The sequence below is a fragment of the Eurypyga helias genome, unplaced genomic scaffold, assembly GCF_000690775.1.
Source record: "Eurypyga helias isolate BGI_N326 unplaced genomic scaffold, ASM69077v1 scaffold39285, whole genome shotgun sequence".
NCBI classification, from domain to species: domain Eukaryota; kingdom Metazoa; phylum Chordata; class Aves; order Eurypygiformes; family Eurypygidae; genus Eurypyga; species Eurypyga helias.
Window position 1 is genome coordinate 3823 of NW_010252802.1, and position 20788 is coordinate 24610.

At 43.8% G+C, this 20788-nt stretch overlaps 1 protein-coding gene across 1 annotated transcript in view; it reads right to left on the reverse strand.

Annotated features, from left to right (window-relative positions):
* Positions 1-3395: 3395 nt before the first annotated feature.
* LOC104510290 (protein unc-13 homolog C-like) overlaps positions 3396-20788 on the reverse strand; it is a gene marked incomplete at its 3' end in the record, with an annotated part of 21336 nt that continues 3943 nt past the window's right edge. Inside the window, exons 2-7 of the mRNA XM_010152481.1 lie at positions 17457-17479; positions 11042-11088; positions 5925-6003; positions 5146-5151; positions 4117-4191; positions 3396-3615 (exon numbers count right to left, since the gene is read on the reverse strand). Coding sequence (XP_010150783.1) covers positions 3396-3615; positions 4117-4191; positions 5146-5151; positions 5925-6003; positions 11042-11088; positions 17457-17479 — 450 coding nt within the window. The remainder of the gene's footprint in view (positions 3616-4116; positions 4192-5145; positions 5152-5924; positions 6004-11041; positions 11089-17456; positions 17480-20788) is intronic.

The window sequence follows — 20788 nt, forward strand, 5'->3', positions numbered from 1 at the left end:
GATCTAAGTGAAGATACGTCCTGAGAATGTTTTGGGGTTTTGTTACTGTTGTTGTTTTGTTTTGGAGTTCTTTTTGGGGGTTTGGTTTGGGTTTTTTGTGGGTTTTGGGTTTTTTGTTTGTTTTGTTTTTAACCAACAGCAACAATAAAGCTTCTGTTAGGAAGAAACCCCTCCTGAGTTCAGTACACAAGAAAGTTCAGTCCTGAATTTATTGGATCTCTAATCTGTTGCTTGTCCCCCAGAAACCCAAATCCTCATTCCTCAAGCACAGCCCATGTTCTTCAAAAATACATAAAAATTAATTTAATTTTTCCATTCTCTTCTGGCCTGTGGGTTCCAGTTAGCATGAACATGCCACAGCAAGGAACACAGTTGAATGAAATAGCCTTTTAATAGATTTCTAGTATCAGTAACGTTTGTTTTTCCAACCCAGCAGGATGTCCACATAATGGTCTGACCATTTTCTTAATCTCCCAGAACTCTCTTTCCTCTGCCTCCTGTCTTGAATTACACAACTGCCATCTTCAGTTTCCTTTACTTCTCTACCCCAGATATGCTCACCCACCACATTCCCACTGGGGATCCTCATGGACCCCTGGCTCACAGGCTCCGTATCTTCCCTGTTACAATGTGGGCAGCTTTCAAATAACACAGTGAGTAAAGTTCTTGTTTGTTTGGGTTGTACCTTTCTACATGCCTCACAGGTTTTGAGACCAGCGTACTCTCATTTGTTTCCTCTCTGTTTCTTTAACTCTGCATGCTGAAGTATCTTGTGTTTACATTTTGGAAGGAAATGTGCAAAGCAAATATGTGCAAAATAACAAGTTCTTGTCTAATGCTTTGCCATACATGAAAAGTAGAGTCGTTTCCAGTTGTTGCTTCCATTCCATAGAAAATCGCAGACTACTGCCATCATCACATCCCACAGCCCATTGCATAAACTTATTTAATTCCAGCCAGAGATTAGAAAACCTGTCTCCTGTGGTTATTCTTCAGAGGCTGTTCCAGAGAGTCCCTGTTCTCATCATGGAAGTTTTCTCTACTTTCACCGTTCATTTTCTTACACCAGATTTATTCTTTTGTAAACAGTAAGCTTCAGCAGACCATCTTCCTCCCTGCTGCTTATCTCCGTCATCCCCAACATAGTTTGGGCTAGACAGGTTCAAACAAGGATTAAACCAATTCACGGAGCCATCACTGCCAGCTATTAAACACAGCATCTACTGCTCAGAAAGGCTTTCCGCTACGGATAGCTGCAATAGTAAACCAGTTATGGGAGCTCTATGGGCACGTCTTACACCTCTGCCTTGGGCTCCACAACATCCCTCAAAAAACATTCTAGTGGGACAGACCTAGTATAGGTACTTTTACTGGTTTTCACACAGCATTGTTCCTGTCCTTCTCCTGTCCCACACTGCCCAGCCTCTCTTTTGAAAGATTAACAAACTCATACCATCCTCTCTCCAGACATTCTCATTTGCCCCATTACCACTGAACTCTCTCCTGTCTGAAGTCTCCCTTCTTGGACATGGATAGCCACAGCTGTCCTCTGCAGGAATATATTTCCTCTTAGTCATATAACAGCTTTGTGCCTGATTCCTCCCTGATGCTGGTGCAAATCTGATTTTCCTCTGCTCTCCACAGCATTTTCCCCAAAGTGAGATATCACAACTCCATTGCATCATTATAACATCTTCCACATGCATCTGAATCAAGACTGGATATGCATATCAGCAGCTTTTCATTGCGAGCACTGAAAATACAACACCCAGTACAGGGTCCTGGTGAACTCCAGAAACACATAAAGCTATCCTGAAGCTGAATGACCATCTTCATCAGGTTTTGACAGAAAACTGAGTTATGGCTTAACTGCATTACCCTGAACCAATTGCAACGCATCAGCTCTTTGCTTAGTCCCAAAACGTTTGCCGCAAAGCCAAGATGTCAATGACACAATTGCTCGAATGCTATAAAGATCACCTTGCAACCCTCAAAGACACAGCTGGAAAGGCTCATCAGCTGAGGAGGAACAGAGATGTTTCCCCAGTGTAACTGTGTCTTGTAAATAAGCCATTGCAAATAGCCCCAGTCTTAACTGTGACTTATTTAAAACTGCACACATCAAAAATACAGGCATAAACAACGTCCATGTGGGGTCTCAAGATAAGCCTTAAGAAAAACAAATGACCCACGATTCACTGGTATCCCTTCTGGATCATCCAGCCTGGCTTTCCCAAGAAACTAAAGCCTGAGGCAGATACAAGATTTGACTCTTTATATTCCTATAATCGCTGACATGGATTTGCACTAAGTCTGTTTATACTACATAAACTTCTCTGATCCCTTAGACTTAGTCCATCAAGCTGGAACACCAAGAAAATCAAGAGTCAACAACACAGCTCCACCTTCCTACTCAAGATTTAGCACATATGGCAGAAATTTCTGTTACATTAAGACTAAGATATTTTGCTCTCAAGCAGGAACATAAATTTGAGACTGAATCAATAAACAGTTTTATAAGCAAATAAAAATAACCTGACCAAGCCACATACTCAAATTAATACTTTTTATCTCTTTCTTTCCCCTTCAATCAAATTACTTTTAAACTTCTCCACTGTTTGTGTAAGGTCTCATGTATTCTGCAAAGTCACAGCTCTTTGAAGAGAGGGCTTAGTTTTTGAACACTGCAGAAATAAAACCCAACAAAATAAACAGAAATGCTAGCAGGAAAATGAAATACTGCTCGTACACTAAAACACCTTCCTATCTGACCCATCACGTGTGTTGGCTCAGCCCCAGGTCTCTAAAATGATTCAGCCATGAGACCCTACTGTTAAAATGACAAAATCTCTGCCAATCTGCAATTGGTACAGAGAATCCGACCTAAGCCCATGGACTCTATCCCCTAGGCAAGAACACAGTGCTGCTCTAAAGGGCTTAAAACCATAAAACAGGCTGATGGTTACAACTAGCAACCGGGCTGGGAGAGCAGGGCAGGAGGGACAGAACAACAGCCAGAATATCCATCTTCACACCCTACTCACCCAGGCCACTGCCTCTGCAATGCAGGATATGTCTGCAAATACACCACTTGAGCTGACACAGGGAGATTAAACATGACATAGCTTAAAACCAAACAGATGTGAAAGAGCCAAGAATTTAACCTTCTTTGAAAGCACATCAAGCACAACGCTGTGAAGAAGTCGTCCTGCATCTGTGGAGCTGTCTGTGTCCACAGGGCGACGGGGGTAGGTTTAGTCCAACGGCACCATTCCAGAAAACATGCAGTCATTTTAACAAAGGCAGCCTTGCTGATCACTGAGGTATCGCCTATACGCTTAGAAAAGCCCTGGTAACGCTGCTGGAGCAGCCACAGTCCACTGGTTGCTACTCACTCTGTAAGCAGTCGGCATTGAGCAGGTCTTGGCACTTCTCGTGGCACTTGACTCCGCATTCCCCGCAGCGCATTCCCTGCCGTGCAATACCCCACAGCAGCCCCTCGCATTCGTAGCAGTAGGTAGGAGTTGTGGCTGTCCACACTTCAAAGTTGTGCGGGGTTGTACAAGAGATGGGGTAAATTAAGGCTTGCAAGGTCTTCTTATAGACATGAGATTTCTGAAAAGCAAGAGAGCACATAAACCAACATCCAGGAAGGTGACAATCTATTTTTGCTGGTTAACGTATGAGTTTTAAAGGAAAAGGCAAGAGCAGTGCAATAAATCTACATATCTGAGGTAGTTAATTTGTCAAACCTTTACAAGCAGCAGCAGAAGACACTCTTCCAAAAATCATTCCCCAGGAATTTAAAAAAGTGGAGGAGATGGAAGAAAAGAATTAAGGTTTATGGATGAGGGGTATCTTGCATAAAGCAAGTTTCACACACGCTGATCCCCCATGGCAGATAGTACAGAAGGAAATGGTAAGATTACATTTTTCAGGATGATATGGACACATTAAATGTTATTTTTTACATTTGGTTTCTTTAAACAAATGATACAAGAAGCTTTGCATCTATATTTTTAGACGTCTGTGAAGCTGGTTCTGCATCCCAGAGAGCCAAATTCCCTTAATTTGCTTACTAAAAGTTAGCAGGAGCCAAGCAACCCTCCCACTTACCAGCTCTTCATCTTTGAGAGATGTTCTAGTGGCCATTGCTGAGGTAATTCCGGCTTTCCGGGACTGAACCAGTGACTAAAAAGGAAGAAAGTTTGTTATTCACAACCAACATTCAGAAGTGCCCTGGCACTACATGCCCAGAGATATGACCAAGGGGACTCTGTCATCCCAGACACCAAACCAGCAGCCTATTACATTCAGGCTGGTTTCTTAAATGAGAGCTCACACCTCAGAAGAGTCAAATGTGTACTCTGAAAGGCCTCCAGCTTGTTTTCAGCTGCCCGCAACCAGCCTCACTCTGGTAAATTTGTTTCTCTGGTGAGAACTTGTCAAGGAAACCTGGGTTCACATCTCCACTTCTATGTTCTGGCAGCAATGGTAACTCTGCTATTGCCTAAGGCCACTACATGGGACTCGCTCTTCTATAGCTAACTTCATTCATACCCAAAAGGATATTATTTCACCTGTTTTACAACATACACAACCCCCCAGGCATGAGAGTGAAAGGGTTATAAATAAACAGGATAAAAAAAGAACAGAGCGGGGTGGGAGCATAGGTTTGAATGTGCTGGTGTATCACATTCACGGGCCATCACTGAACACAATGAACAGCGTTTTCACCTCAAAAACGCCTCTTTTGCACCATGCCAACCCTAAGTTCAGCACCCTTGGACAGCACAAGGCTGTGCCTTTGCAGCACCTCATGCTGGCATACAAAGGCTTTATTCAGCAAACCACTACAGTTAGATGAAGGCAGAAAAGGAAATTTAAGCCAGGAACATCTGCTTTAAAATCATCAAACCCCAACCCCAGAAACCTCCATTTATGCTCTGGCTTCATGCTGTTTGAAGACAGACTGAAAAAGTTCATTCCGTCAGTGATGGAGCAGGACAGAGGGCTGGATACAAATGCACTGAAATACTGCAGGTTCAAAATAAATAAAATAAAGCAAAAAAGTAGAGGGAAAATAAGGTAAAATGATTTTTGTTTCCGGTGAAGACTTGGTGGATAGTCTTTAGCTCCACTTACCATGGCCTGTGAAGAGAGAGAATGAAAGCGTACAAGGGAAGTAACACAAGTTAATGCCATTATTGCAAAGACTTAAGATACAAGCAGTTAGTAAGACATATATTAAGCTTCCCATGCATAAGTTGGCAGAGAGAATTGCATGCATCTTCTCACAGAAATGACAGGATATGGAAACTTTGGTCTTTCAGCTGTTACAGCATTTCTCCCAAGTATGAAATCGCTACATGTACTGCACACAGCCAACAGGAAACCATTTGTCCCGCAGAAGCCTTATTTCGCCATAGCACACAAGCATATGAAACTTGTCCTCGTTACTCGCTTGGTTCTTGTGCCTCCTCAGTGCAGAAGCCTACTGGCAATATTGCACATCACTTTAAAAATCAAGCACATATGCTCGTTCATCTATCCTCTGAAATTCCAACCTTCTGGTAAGTTGCCAAGCTTCACATGGACATCGCAACTTTCCCCAAAAGTATGTGATTTTCAGGAAAACATTTAAAAATAATGCAGGCCTAAAAATAATCCAATATTTTGTGTAGGGGGAAAAAAAAAACCCACCATGAAAAAATACCTTAATTCTGCCAAATGAATAGAACTGTCTATTAAACCATAGCTCATTCTCACTGAGATTCTTCCAAGCACAACTCCTAGCCCGTTATTGAAAGAATTAATTTAACTAAACAGGAAACCCTCAAATTAAGTGACAATGAATGTTACTGTATGTCAAAAAGTGAAGCCATTTGCACCAACGACTGTGTGGCTGAAGAAAAGTCTCTTACCAGATCACTGACAAGTGGAATTGGCTTTTTTTTGCGTAAATCAGGCATGCTATCAATGCCATAGAGACCACCCGCAGGCCTGGAAATTCAGGAGGAGAAAGAAACAGATGATTAAAAGTCTCACCGGCAGCAACAGACAGTAAACAGATGAGCAAAAAGCTTCCTTAGAACATCGGTCTCCTCGCTAACACAGCAGGTGCAACTTCATAACAAACCGAAGCCGTTAACACGCTAAACCCAGGTCATTTTCCCATTCTGAGAGCTGAGGGTCTGAGCGAGCTCAGAGTAGGCTGGGCACTGTGCCTGCAGACCGCCCAGCGCTTCAGAGTCCCTGCCGCCAGCGCGGTGGGTGACGGCAGCCTCATCCCCGCCGCTTCTGCAGGGCACCGTTGGCAAAAATACTTACCCAGCGGCAGAACCAGAGCTCCGCGGCAGTAATTCACACGTGCTAAGTCTGTGGCAACTGAGCCACATGCCTCTGCTTTCAGAAGTACTTTTTGTTGCTTATGGAGAGCCCGGTTTATAGTTTACTATTGGAATTTGAGTGGCAGGGCAGAGAAGACTTTGGAAAATTGAAAACATCCTGTCTCCCATCTTTATCCATATCCTTCCTTTGCATTTTATTAATTTAGGGTTGGGGTGTGACAGGGTGCTTTACTGGAGGATGCAAAATCATCCAGAAGATTATATGTAAGAAGGTGTAAAGTTAATGCTAAAACCGATTAAGTGTTTATCTTCTTCACATGTAACAATCCAGACATTCCTGCCCAGTGTTGGTGGTTGGGAGGGAGCATGCCAAACTGGATCAGCCTGGGGCAGGATGCTGCTACTCGTCATCTGATTCTAAGCTAGAACATTCCTAATCCTGGCCCTCGAGGTCCATGTAGTTATTAGAGGAAAGTCCTCACGTGAGGAGAAAGGAGATTACTTTTATTTGGCGCTCAGCATTTCAAGCCACAAAGGCTTCTAGACACAAGAGCTGCCATTCTGTGGTGGAACTGGTGATGGAGCAAAAGGGACATTACCCCAGCACCACTCGGAGTCTGCAGAAATAAAACGTGACAGACTCCTTCCTTTACGATGAGACCAGCCCGAATAATTTGTATCTGGATCCTGCCATGCGCTGGTAACACCACAGGGATATACGTTTGAAGGTCTGTTAATGCAGCTTAAAGGATGCGAGGAAATCGACTGCATACGTCTGGGAGTCCTTCACGTAACGCTTTTTGCTAAGGTTGGGAACCGAGCACACGCTGTGTGCCTATCGTATTTGCCCCGAACTGAACAACAAACCGGCGATGTGACTCCCTCCCTGCAGTGAAGACCCAGCTGCCAGCCAAAACCCACAGGCACCCAACCTCCCCATCCCCACACTGTTCTCATGCCTTGGTAACGGTAAGAATATGGTCCCCAAGGCCTTTGTCTGGGTAACAGAGAATCTGAAGGAACCTTCCGCCTCTCTATCCTCAGCCATTCGTTTCCACCCCATACCATTCTGGTCTACACCTTTTTGCAGTTGTGTGATAAAGTGGATGGCACTTTTAACCTGCATATTTTGCTGATTTGGTACACCACACCCAGCTGAAACGCTTCAGGACAACGTGACTACAGGAAAGAGGAGTAGGTTCTGCTCTTACTGCAGCAGAAGAGCTACCCTTTAAAACAATCTGGGAACGCAAACTGCCACTACAAACTTATGTGTTGTGAAAAAGACGTGCTGGTAAGCGACAAGAGGCAACCTGCTCCCCTCGGCAAGCAGGACCTATTCAAATCCCCTTTCCATACAGCCGAAAGTCACAAAACCACTCAGGAAACAACAAACCTACGTTACAGCAGCCCACACTCGAGGACGGCAGAGCCAAGCACAAGGCTGTGTCGAAGAGGAAAACAATCTATTATATACAGACGCACGCCATAGTGCTGTAACGGTAACACTGACTTTCTTGACGGGGCGTAGGAGGGTGACATGTCCGAGCCACGGCTGAGTTGACAGCTGCTGCTGGCTGAACAAGCCTGGTGGGAAGGTGAGCAGTCACGTGTAATTGCGCGAACTGCGTCGGCTCTGCATGCAGCGTGAGTCACATCCGCCCCGCCGCACCGTGCACGGCTCCTACACGATGGACGCCCGCAGCCAGCTCCCTCAGCTACACCGCACAGCTGGGAACGGAAGACAAACTCGGACATGAGGAAGGTGGAGATTTACAGCAGTTAATCAACACTATTTGAAAATAGTTGGGAATACTAACACTGAGGCTACATGGTGTTTTTACCAGAGGCTACCCTCATTTCCAATATAGAATTTCCAAAAAACTTGTCACCCAAGTTATGCTGCAATAATCCCTTCTGGCTGAGAGAAAAATCTTATATAGCGTTTATATTGCCAGAACTAAGAACAGACTTGTTGGGATCAAACATGGAATTTTGCCTGCTGCCCTAATGTTAAAACCCTTCCCGATACCAGTGATACTGTTTTGGGGTACAATAGGTGTCGTAGAAGACTACCCAGATGATGCCAAGAATTTCGGCTTTATTTAAATCCCAATACAGCTCATTGGTAAGTTTTGGATCAAAGATACGTGTAAAATCACTTGAATTATGAAAGCATATACGAAATAGAAAGGGAGAGTCTGTAAGCTGAAAAGATGCAACAAAATGGTCACAAGGGAAAATCCAGAGTCAATGAGCCTGGTAAAATCAGTCACACAGCTGTGAATTTACATGTCTTTTCTACACGATTTCCAATGACTGGGGTTTTTTCCTAATTCAATTGAAAGGGAACTGTGATACTCTGACATTTTCCAGGAAAGAAAAACATTAAAATTGCATGTTTATAAACTGGAGATGAGCCTAAACAAGTTCTTGTGCTTGAGAAATGTGTCTAGTTACAACCTGGCTTGTTGCAAAATATTTATGATAGACTGAGGTTTGTGAACCAGTTGTAAGCCAGACTGACAGAGAACAAGACTATTTGAAAGGTGCTTGTATTTGCCACTGAAGAAAGGTATCCAAGTACCTGGATGGTTATACAGTCAGATGACCTGCTTTTAGTTTGTTAATATTTAAAAAAGAAAAAGAAAAAATTCAGCAACAGTTCTTAATTTTCAGAATTATTCACCTTGTGCTTCCAGCTACCTCAGTCTCTTTATTCAAGCACAATCTTCACTTAACAAAATCACAGTGTTTGCATAGACAGAAGTACTGACAGTGCCCCAGATACGCACGCTGTGGCTTTATATGTAATAGGGTAACTCTCCTCTGCAATGCATGTAATATTTATAGCATTATTATGGAGTGCTGTATTGAGGAGTGAATAGCCTTTCTGTGTGAGAAGATGATTTGTACTAATAAATAAAATACAGAGATATGAGCTATTACATCCAGAGACTGATCCACAATACCTATTGTACTGGTTTTTTGGAAGCTATCTCTCCAAAGCCAGGGCTTACAGCCAGGGAGATTTCTGGCATTATGCTAAAAGTGCAAATAGCTTGAAGCAACTATTCATCTTTTAATACAAGTTTTATCACGCAGATGCTTACATTAAATCTTGAAAACGGAAGCAAGTGAAGATGGTTTCCAATCACAGAAGTTGATTACTTCCTTCAAAGGACACCACTTCCCTAATATTCATATGAAAGAACAACTCCAAGCATAAATGCTTTAATATACAACGCGGCTTATTAGCCACAATGTGGCTAACTGTGGAGTTAAAGATTCACCCGCCACAACCACCTTTTCTGGAAATCTCTTGCACATGGGGATACAGTAAATAAGCCAAACTTTCTTCAAAATGACATTAGCCAGTCTGTTTTGTTATAGCTCACATACACAGGGAAAAAAACTACAGACTAGAGCACACACTGTCTTGGATTGACAAAACAGAGTTTTAAGTATTTCAGGACTGTAGGTGTATTCATCTTTTGGGCTGGGAAATCATTTTGTGTGCGTGAATCAATAAACTCAGTACATTGTCTCCTTGTTAAAGCAGGAGAAGGTGCTGTTTATAATTAGAATAAATCATCATCTTCTGCTCCTGCTAATTGCCTGTTCTCCAGCAGACTGCTCAGCGAAATCCCGGGCTCCTTAAGAAAGCACGGGGTTGCTAGGCATCTCCAGGCATCCGCAGGTGTTGAGGATGCTTTGTAGGAATACCAATGTTGCAGAACAATGACTCCAAAAGCAAAGCGCTGTATAATGAAGCCTTGGATTTAACTTTGCATTTTATTAGGGAAGCTTCCTTCCGTGGTATGGGAATTAACTTAAAGCGCGGAGCAAGCCAACCTCTTGCTGACATTTCAGGGCAAATCTGCTGCTACATCAGCTCCCAATGAGTGCACCAGCACCAAACCGTATTGCCCTAATCATGCACAAGGCACATAACCTAGCAGCTTGTAAAAAGTGTCACTGTATGCCTTTACCAGAAAGGATTCTGGGGAGGCTACCACACCAGCACTTATTACGCAGAGTATCACGCCGAAACTGCAGACAACCAGAATTGGTCTGCTGGATTTACTGCAAGTAGCATGTTGCAGAGAGAACGCACAGTCTCTCACTCACTCATCTGTGCAAAAGAGTCATGACGTCCACTGCTTCAAAATGACAAACTGCAAGGATTTCCAGAGTTACTGCAGCTTGGACTACTACAATGACCACAGAAATCATTGCAAAGACTGAAGATTTCTCCAAAGCTACTTTTTTTCTTCTAAGAGAAAAAGACACAGCAATCTTTCTGAGCTGCTCTATCCCTTCCCTGGTGCCATCAGTCACTGATTCAGGAAAAAGGATCTTATCCAGACCACTCTGTGGTGCTCAGCGAGGATTATTTAATACTATGGCCATAAACACTTGCTGCCATCACATCACAGATTATGCATTGCAACTATAACCTTGTTCTTAACCACAGACCTCTTGAGGAGCTGCCCAGCCCACTTCCAGCTGTTTAAGAGAAGGGTCTGAAATAGAGCAGCAGCCTGGCCCTAAGCATGGCCACTTGGTTATTCCTGAAAACAGCCATTAAAAACATTGGAAGTGCTGCTTCTACTGAGGCTGAACTGCAGACCTCAAAAGTACACTGTAATTATGAACACAGGGAAAGAAGGCCTCCAAATGCCACTTACCCTCCTTTGAGCCAGGGTGGTTTTGATGGATCAGCCTCATCTTGACCCTTAAATGGGGGAAGGGAAAAGAAGAATGTTAGTTTCTGAAAACATCACAAAAAGTATTCAGATCACATTCTGAGGCAGGGGTGACAGACCACACTGCATGCAGCCAGATGCATACAGAAACTTATTCAAGCACCTCCGAAGACCAACGCGCCAGGACAAGTCATACGGACACAGACAGGCTATGCAACTTCATTGACCACCTAGAGCCAGGACCAGAAGAGCCTGTTCAGTGCACGTCCTCCTTCCAAAGGCATTCTCAAACACCAGCTCTTGTTTTTTTCCAACCCAACAAACCATGAGTTACAGGAGAGCTCCTGTCACTTCAGGTCACCACGTACATGAACATGGTCATAATGAGGATGCTAAAAATTAAAAGCACCTGTATGAAATGCACAAACAGCGATCAACACGAAGCTTTGCACAAACACTTGTGAGCTTTGTTCATGTGCAAATGCAAAGGCTCTGCAGAACTCTACGCAGGGAGGTCCCACTGCCGCTCCACCTATTCATACACAACTATTTAACTTCCAACTGGTGTCAAACGAGCCATCACTTGCAAGCGAACTGGGATGCCACAGTATAGTGGAAAACACCACTGACTGCAATATGAGGATTCATATTCATGAATTAAAACCATGTTCTTATGTTCGTATTAGGAGTGTATTTATAGAGCCATGTTTTGTTTCTCTGAAAATCTTCAGTGGACAGATTACAGCTGAGGAGTGTTTAAACACTTGCCATGTACCTGGCAGAAACAGAAAAGCTTTTAGATAAGAGGAAAATAGTTCACTTGTACCTGGAAACCTCTTTGTTCCAACTTAACAGTTCATGCATTCTCCTGCACTCCTTGAAAGGAAAGCTGGTTTCAGCCAGCAGTAAGCAAGACACACTGCCAATAGCTAACGCTCCAACCTCTGATAATCACGTCTGCCAGGAGTATAAAGAGGCTGTAGCTTGCACAGGGTGGAAAACAAAGTCTTTCCAGCCATGGGACTTGCAAGTTGAGAATCATCACAAAGTAAAGGAGTACCTGCCAGGAAATAAACTCCAGTTTCATGCAACATGAAAGAACCACAGCCCCAAAGAAAGATTTTTTATATATATATATTCTTTTTGTCCTGTGCTTTGGATGAGCTGTGCAACCTCAGGTTTTTCACGAGTGACAGACAAGGTCCCACAAGAAGATCAGAAATAACCAAGGAAAACAGGTTTCTGTTTGAGGTCTCAACTTGTACAGCAGCAAAAGTCCAAACTTCTTATATGTTAGTCCTACAACTCCAGGGTTAGGCAGATCTGATGACTACACAATTGTTATTATTTTGTTTTTAAACAGGCATGAAGGACATGACATTATCCATATCTGAATGGACATTCCAGCTTTTCTAGCTCTGCAGAACAGACCAGCAGCGCATTTCCCCCAGCCAGAGCAGCACACTAGGCTCCTGCAAGAAGGACTGTGCTCGACACACCGCCGCTCCAAGCTAGGCTTCCAGAACTCCACAGCCTGAAACCTGCATTTCCTCAGGGGGATCCCAAACAATGGCTAGTCAAGAGAGAAGATTTCATGAGGCAAAGGCGACCAGATCCTTCACAGCACGCAAGGCAGGACATTCCTGCCTTGGCCTTTGAGCATTTGGAAGAGCTGTGGCTAGGAAGCAATCCTTAAATGGAAAAATATTTTATACTGGGGTGAGCTTGGCACTGGTTGGTTCAGCTGTACTGAACGACAGAGAACGGCAGGCACAACGTGGCAGCACTTATCAGCAAAAGGAATTAGTGTAACAGGGTTTTCAGTCAGTTTACCTGGGAAATCCTAAACATAGGCGACCAGTATTTGAGACATTAACAGACCACAAACAGCGTGGGCAATACACTGCAGCCTGGAGACCACAAGAGCATCAAGAACTCTGTTCAGGGGAAGGAGATCCAGGGAATGCTGTTATCCAGCTGAGCAATAATCATTTGCTACAGGCAACCACAAGTCAAGAGGGAACGGTTGGGAGTGTGGTTGCAGGGGAGGGCAGAAAACACAATCAGTGTAACAAACCTCCATCATCTCCCCGATTTTGAGACATGCCAAGTCAAAATTGTCGAGTATCCAGATAAACTGCACTTCTGCTCATCTGTTTTAATTACTTTTGCCAAGCCTTTGAGACATGCAAATGCAAGGAAAACAAAGAGAAAGAGCCTCTCTAGGGTCGAGATTAAAAAATCGTCTTGGTACTACAACACAAAACAAAAGGAAGAGCTTTCAGTAAGTGACAGTATTGATGCAGGGGCAAGGCAGGTGATGGCTGTGTGGAAAGAGGAGATATCACCCGCTGAAAGGAAAGCAAAGAGGTAATTTGCTCCAGGCAGCATTGTCCCTGAGAAAACGCCGAGAGAACCAGCACCTGACATCCATCAAATGAGGGCTGATGCCTCAAGAGTGTAGAGGAGCCAACTCAGTACCCACAGTTAACGTCTGTGGGGGAAGGAGGGAAATGTGATCTAGACTAGCATAGGCTCATTATTGGCTTCAACAGCTTGAAAGGCTTCAGAGCAAACACGAAGGAAAGAATTAAGATGGAAGCAATCGGAAAACAGGAAAAAAAATAATAATACAGAGCATACCAGCTTTGAAAACTTTTTTTGTTTGTTGGCCAAAGCATCCATTTTTCCTTAGACCATAAAAAGAATTATCAACTGCATTTTTATTCCAACAAAAAAACTCTTGATGCAATGCCATGTGATGTTAATAACACCGGATAAGCCAAGAAGGAGTGGGGAGCTTTAAGGTGGGTAAACAAGTAACTGTCACTGAGCCAGCCATGGGCAACACACTAAGGAAGCCAGTGGGAGTAAGTAGGATCTGCTGGTAAAATCTGCTAATGCCAAACACAGGAGCATTAGTGATACAGAACTCAGACGCACAATTGAATGAACTGATGGCGGAGGACTAAACATGGTACAAATGGCAAAGTCAGAGGCCAAAAGCCTGCTGTGAATTTGACTGGATACAAGGCATTCCTCAGTAGAGGAAGGCATGTGACAACGGACTGGAGTTCTAGGTGTCACACTGGCCATGGGCTACTATGATACAACCATGTAAGGAGAGAACATCATCCATAGAGCATGTCCAGTGGAATGCCTCCACAGATATAAAAACATAAATTCCACTGTACTGTGCTGGCAAGTCTCCTTCAGAAAAGCATACACAATCCTTCTCTATCCAAGTAAAAAGAATTCTCATAGGAAAAAGGCAAAAGCAGCATGAGGATGCAAACACAATAGTATAGAAGGAGAACAGGACAGCTTGCTTACTTCAGCAAAAAGAACCTTTTTCTGTGCTTATTCAATAGACAGGAGAACATACTGCACAGAAGAACTGCAGCTAAACACAAATGGGGGATGAAAATCAGAAGGTGTCTAACCATGACTGTTCTGTAGTAGCCTTTCAAAAGGAGCAGCAGACACCAAACCTAACCAGTTTTAAAGAAGGCAATCGTGCAGCTGATGTACAAGGTAACAGCACAGTATCACACAGTGGCAGGGGGCTGGCAGTCACCAAGAAGTCCGCTGCAGTCCTTTGTTGCACTAGCAGAACCAGGGGCTGCATTACCTACAGGAGCTGGCATCAGGGTTAACACGGTCCAGATGCTCTGAGCATGCCAGCTAAACGAATCCACAGCTTACACCACTGCTGGGGGTAGGGACACTGCGTATGTCCGTGCGTTCCTACCCAAGGCAAGCAGCAGTGCTGTTCAGATGGATTTGCTGCAGCTGGGGAGCTCCCCACGCTCTGAAGGCAGCACTTGCACCAGGACACTGGGCTCTGGTACCTGCTCTGGGTCTTGTCACCACCCGCGCATCCGCTCGAGTTCAGCCCATTACGACAGCCTGGCTTGATTAGAGCCTGGGCAAGCAGAAGTGATGGGCAGAGGAGAACACTACTGGAACAACTGAGAGGTTTTAGTGCTGTGCTTCCTGAAACGAGTGAGAGGGCAGAGGGAAAGCAGACACATTCAGCACCTAGGTACCCACATGCTGCGTGTCCAAACGAATCTTTTGCAGGCTGATGCTTCACGTCTCTGCACAGCTCTGTCGCTTGATCTCTCCTTGAAAGCCGCCAGACCAGTCTGAATCTGAAATTTTTACTATTTTTTCTAAATCTCCAGTAAGCACATAAAGAAGCAGTGAAAAGATGGAGAAGCAAACCAGCCCAGCCCATCTCTATTCCATTTATCTTTATTTCTGATGCGGACAGATGACAGTTTTACACCCACTGTCCAACAGACACCTTCGGCCGGGGAAGTGCTTGTCATGCCCAGTAATGCAGTATATTCACTCAGCAGTCAGTCGCTGAACCGTCTTCTCCAAGCTGTCAAAGATTTTTATCAACCAAGAACCAGTTAGCAAACTAATACCAGTGACAGAGTAGCACAGATTTAATACCCTGGATTGAACAAGTCAACAGACATGATCATTTAAGGCCCAGTATTCAGTCACAGGGAAGTCAATGTTTAATGAAGTCCAAAAAGGAAACCGATAGGAGTTTTGCTTATTCAAGAAAAAGAGCAGCTACGCTCACAAGGAATTTGAGAAGCTATTCAACCAAGCTGCAATTTGTGAATTTTGCCATTTTATCTCACACACAAGAAGATGTTTCAATGGACAGAACAATTATGTGCTTCCATGGAAGAGAAAGTCCATAAAGTGGACAGAGGCATCAAAAAAGAAAAAAAAAGTCAAAGTCTGGAATAGCACAAGGAAAAGGAAGAACTTCCTCAGATCCATTAGCCCTCTCCATATAAATCCATCTCTCCACATACAGGGCTTTCTAACAATGTAACTTCCCATCACATTTAAGCACTGTGTCTAGCACATTATCCTCTTAGATTAAAAACAGATGTAAAACATGGAAAGCTGCTTTATTTAAACAGATAAGAAAAAAATCAATAATGACTTTTTATTTGTTTTGAAATTCATCTTAACTTGTTTTCAAATACCATGCTTCATTATTAAGCCTCAAAGACCTCAATTTAGCTACAGATTAATCTGAAACAGGCTAAAACAAGGAACAACTGTTTCACTGTCTAAATTAAAACTTCTGTCATGCCTAATTAGACCATCTCTTCAGGGGTATTAGCAGAATCAGACTGAACTAAATCATCCCAATTAAACTAGTTGGTCTCATAGCTCAACGTCTTCATTGACTCAAGTATGCTATGTTTTACATGGAAACCAAAGCTGCAACAAGCCAAGGGATTATTTTAAATTCACTGTATTCTGCAACAGCATCCATTTAAGTAAGGACCAAAGAGCCCCAAAGGAAACTCCTTCCACCTGATGTATCTTCCAATCAGTTTTCCAGGTGCTGGACAAGCAGCTTAAAGGCAAGTGCAGTGGTTTTGCACTGAGGTAAGAGGAGGACAGGATTTGACACCAATATTTCATAGCAGATATCTCTGCATTCCTGAAAAGGCATTAACGGACAGGCATTTGCCAGTAAGAATGAAACAAGACTGTTGATAAATGAGTCAATAAAGCTTAGAAATGCAAATTTGCCAAACTCAAAGGATGAGATCTGCATGGAGGCCCAGAAGCCATGCAACTCTCAGCCTACTCCAGGAAGCTGACTTCGCCTGATTCATCCGGCAAAGGGAGAGGCAGAAGCACAGCAGGCACTGAATCCACACAGCACAGAGTCAAGGAAAGAGTTCCATGGATCCTCTTAGGAAAGAGCTACCTGTTGCTCACAGGGCGATAAGCAGAGATGAAAGCCATCCATGAATGGGGAGGCAGTAGCTCTAGTATCTTAACACGGGAAAAGTCCTGCCCTTCCTACGTGGCACACAGCCCCGCTCAAAGCAAACTGTAACCTGTAGCTAGCTAAAAACGACGGGATCTGCAGCAGCCACCTCCCAACCATAGTCTTGCTTGATCTCAGTATGATAGCCCATAGTGGCTATCACTGAATTTAACTGCCATAAGCGTGCAAACCAGACAGAGATGGAATGAAATAACACAACTGAGGAAAAATGAGGCAACACGTGGTTTAAACACCATTCGTAAAGAGGAAGACTGGAAAAGACAAAATAAACAACTTGTACTCTGCTAACGTGGTGCCTGTGCATATTACACACACCCCGCAGAGCGCCAAATGGAGGAGATGGCTCCGAGCATTCATGTTTTCCTCTTTGTACAAGGTAGCACGCACTGAACAGACTCTTAACTCGCACAGAGTGTTTGCAATTCCTCTGACAACCGTAACATGCTAAACTGAATCTCAGTGCCTCCGCAGGAGCAGTTGGCTACATGAAGGCAAGGCATGCACACGCAGGAGTTTCAGAAAGAGATGCTGGTTACAAGGGTTAACATGTACAACCTGGAGCTCTCCTCTACCTCCTTCTGTGAAGAAAAAGAGAGAAGGAGAGGAACAAAAGTTAAGAGATTTCTGCCATGAGCGCTGTAAAAAGACTTCAGAAAGTGGGGTAAACATTTGCTGCAAGTTGGTAAAACATTCGCGCAGCGCGGAGTTTTCCCATGTGCTTCCTGGGACGTACACCAGTTAATTAATCTCTACCAATTAATCCTGAGTTAAACCAATCAAATTTCATCCATAACTGCACATGCGTTAGAACATATGCTTTTGAGAGCTGATTTTCAGAGCCAGAGTTCCTGTTTTATTAACCGAAGAATTTTAAATAATCTTAATACAGAATTAGAGCTGCTATTTACCGCACCGGAAAGAGAACCTGTATTTATTACAGAGAGGAACAGATTTGTTGCCCCTTTCCCCCAGACTGCATCCACTGCCTGCATCTGAAGCACACCCCCCTCCTTCCCTCCTCACCCCCTGTACATTTTGCCCGTTACGAGGAAACGGGTAGCTCCCACGGAACACATTTTGCTTTTGCAAATACCATAATGCAGAGAGATGTTTTCTGGTATTATAAATCTAGGCAATTCTCCCCTGAGGGAAAAAAAAAAATAAATTCCAGAAGCCTCCTACACTAAATCTCATGTTTATGGATAGGCAATTTCAAGGCTAGTAAAGTTATATGGGAGTCACACTCAAAACTTCCGGTACAGGCATCATATTTTAAGTCTTCCAATCAGGTAATTCTGTATCTGCACAGAAGAATTGTATTACCTATTTGCGTATGAAAGATGGAGGGGAAGGAATATCTTCATGGCAACAAGGGCCACTCAAATTGGTTTAAAAGCTAAAATAGTTTTCAAAGCCGCTGTCTATATGGGTGTAATTACACACACGCAATCACGGAGACTGGAAAATAGAGAAGCTATTTTAACTCAATCACTAAGGAGAAGTCAAATTACTTTAGCAAATGAAGTGCTGGGTTGTAGCTAAAATAAAAATCCTACTTTCCACCTTAAGACGTGCCCACATGGATCCTCATCAGGGAGGAAAGCCTCCAGACCGCCCACAGGCCTCTCCTCCGTCGGCTAACGGGGGAGAAAACGCAAGTGGCAGCGTGCTGCTGTCCTCTCTGTGGAGTTCCATGTTCCAGCAGTCACCTCTACGCAGACCAGCTGAGGAAACTCGGGGTCCAACCCAGACTCAGGTGGGAACATGCTTTATTGGGCACGGATGTTTCTGAGTGTCCCCCTCTGAAGTTACCGCCTACTCCATCCCGCTGCCTGCCCCTTTCTGTTAAGCAAACCCTTCTCACCTAGGCAGCCCCAATTCCACTTCGTGTCCTCTGGTTTTCTCCTTTTTGCACAGTCACCCCAAAACTTTCAAGCCCAAGCCCAATCTTCCCTGACTTGGCCCCTGGGATTGTTTCAGCACGTCCCAGGCAGATCTAGACTTCCCCCATTCCTGGGTTTTCATCTCCTTGGTGTTGAACCAGACTCCTTCCTGACATCTCCTGTGAAGTCTCCGAGGGTGGACGATGCAGAGGACGCAGACTCGTGTCCCCTCTTGGGTCTGCCATGGCTCTTGGTCGTGCCGAGCAGGGAAAGCCCTGCTTTAGCCCCCGGCTGGAAAGCTCCGAGGACAGATGGAGTCTCTGGCAGCGCAACAGCTCAACTGCAGCAAGCTACCAGTCAGCATATGCAAACTACACATTTTGCAAAAGCTTATTCACTTTGCTCATCTGGGGTTGATCTTCCACAGAAAAATCCTTGACACAGACCAGCACTGCCAAATTTTAAGGCCTCAGGGCACTAGAGCTTCTCAAATATAGGTCAAGCTTATTTTTATACAAACACAAAGCAATAAATCTTGCATTAGACTTAAGGGGGAGAAGGATTATTTTGGCTTAAATTTCATACATATCTTTGATTTCTGAGCTCCTTCAGTTTAAAGCTGTTCAGGACAGTTTCAGGCAAAATATGAAGTTTGGCAAAGCTCTGAGGAACTGGAGACAAAGATTTTAAATCTTCTGATTATGTCTCATCGCCGCAGACGTGCTCACAGCATCATCAGCAGTGACTAAATTGGTTAAATCCTAATCACAGAATTATTTTACCCTTCCACTTTTGAGCAGTCAACTTACACCTACAAAAATCACTACCATTTCACGTCTTTTTTTAAACATACACGAAGTTGAACTATCTTCACCTTCACTTATGCTTTTTTTCCTTTTTCTCAAATTAAAACTTTAAAAGCTTGCTCAGATTGTCACGGGATATTTTTTTTTTTTTCTATTTTGACTTCAGATTAAACACAACAATTATTTACATGCATCTGCCAAGTTCTAAACTGTTCTGGTAATTTGCACCTGTGTGCAACTATAAATAATTTAAACCTTTATGCCAGTGCATCATCTCTGATTCACCAAAACACACAGATTAACCAACACCTTCAAAGTTATCATACAATCCCTTGCTGCAGACTGCTGCCAAACACATTTAACAAAATACCTTGAACTGAACTTTCAAGCAGCCGTGAATTCTGAGCCATGGCTCAGGCTCAGAACTAAAAAGACAGCGGGCAGAACTGGGTTTTCAGTGTATCTGACCCAAAAACTTAAAAGCCTGCTGGGAACAAATTATATGTTTAAAGTAAGCCGTACACACTCATCTGCATCTGGGGAAAAAAGCAAACCAACAACCTTTTGTTGCATTCCGAGTGTGATGCTTTTCCAAAGGAAGAAAGTAAGAGCTTGGCTCAAACTTACTTAGAGTACAGCAAAGAAGCACATAAAGCTGATGCTTCACTTCCTTGGAAAATGCATGCCAAAACATCCCTATTCCAAACTGAATGAGTGCATGATTAATTTTGCCCTGCTCTACAGCCCATCGCAATACTGTCACCCCCTTCTCGTGCTCTGGCTACTGCCAAGTAGTTATTCACCTACCGCTTTCCTTGCCCGCTGGCTCTGTCCTGCACGAGCCACGCTGCTTTGATTACGTCCCTCGACCTCCACTCCGGACAGGCCCACTCTTCCCAGTTCCCCTGCCTTGCCCTGATGATCTGGGCTGCTTTGATTCCTGCCGTCTCCCCCAGGGTTTCTTCCAATTTCTCTCCTATTTCTCATCCCTCACCCAGTGTTTTCCACCACCCTTAACTCCTTTAGGCTCCTCCCTTCTCTCAGAACACATTTCCTAGATGGTGATTTATCCCATAGTTTTTGTAACTTCAGTTGTCCTACCTACCGTATGGATACGCCTTTACACAAGTGTTACAGAAGCACCATCTGTCAGATCACTAGATGATGCTCAGGAGAACTGAACCGGGGAGGCTCAGGA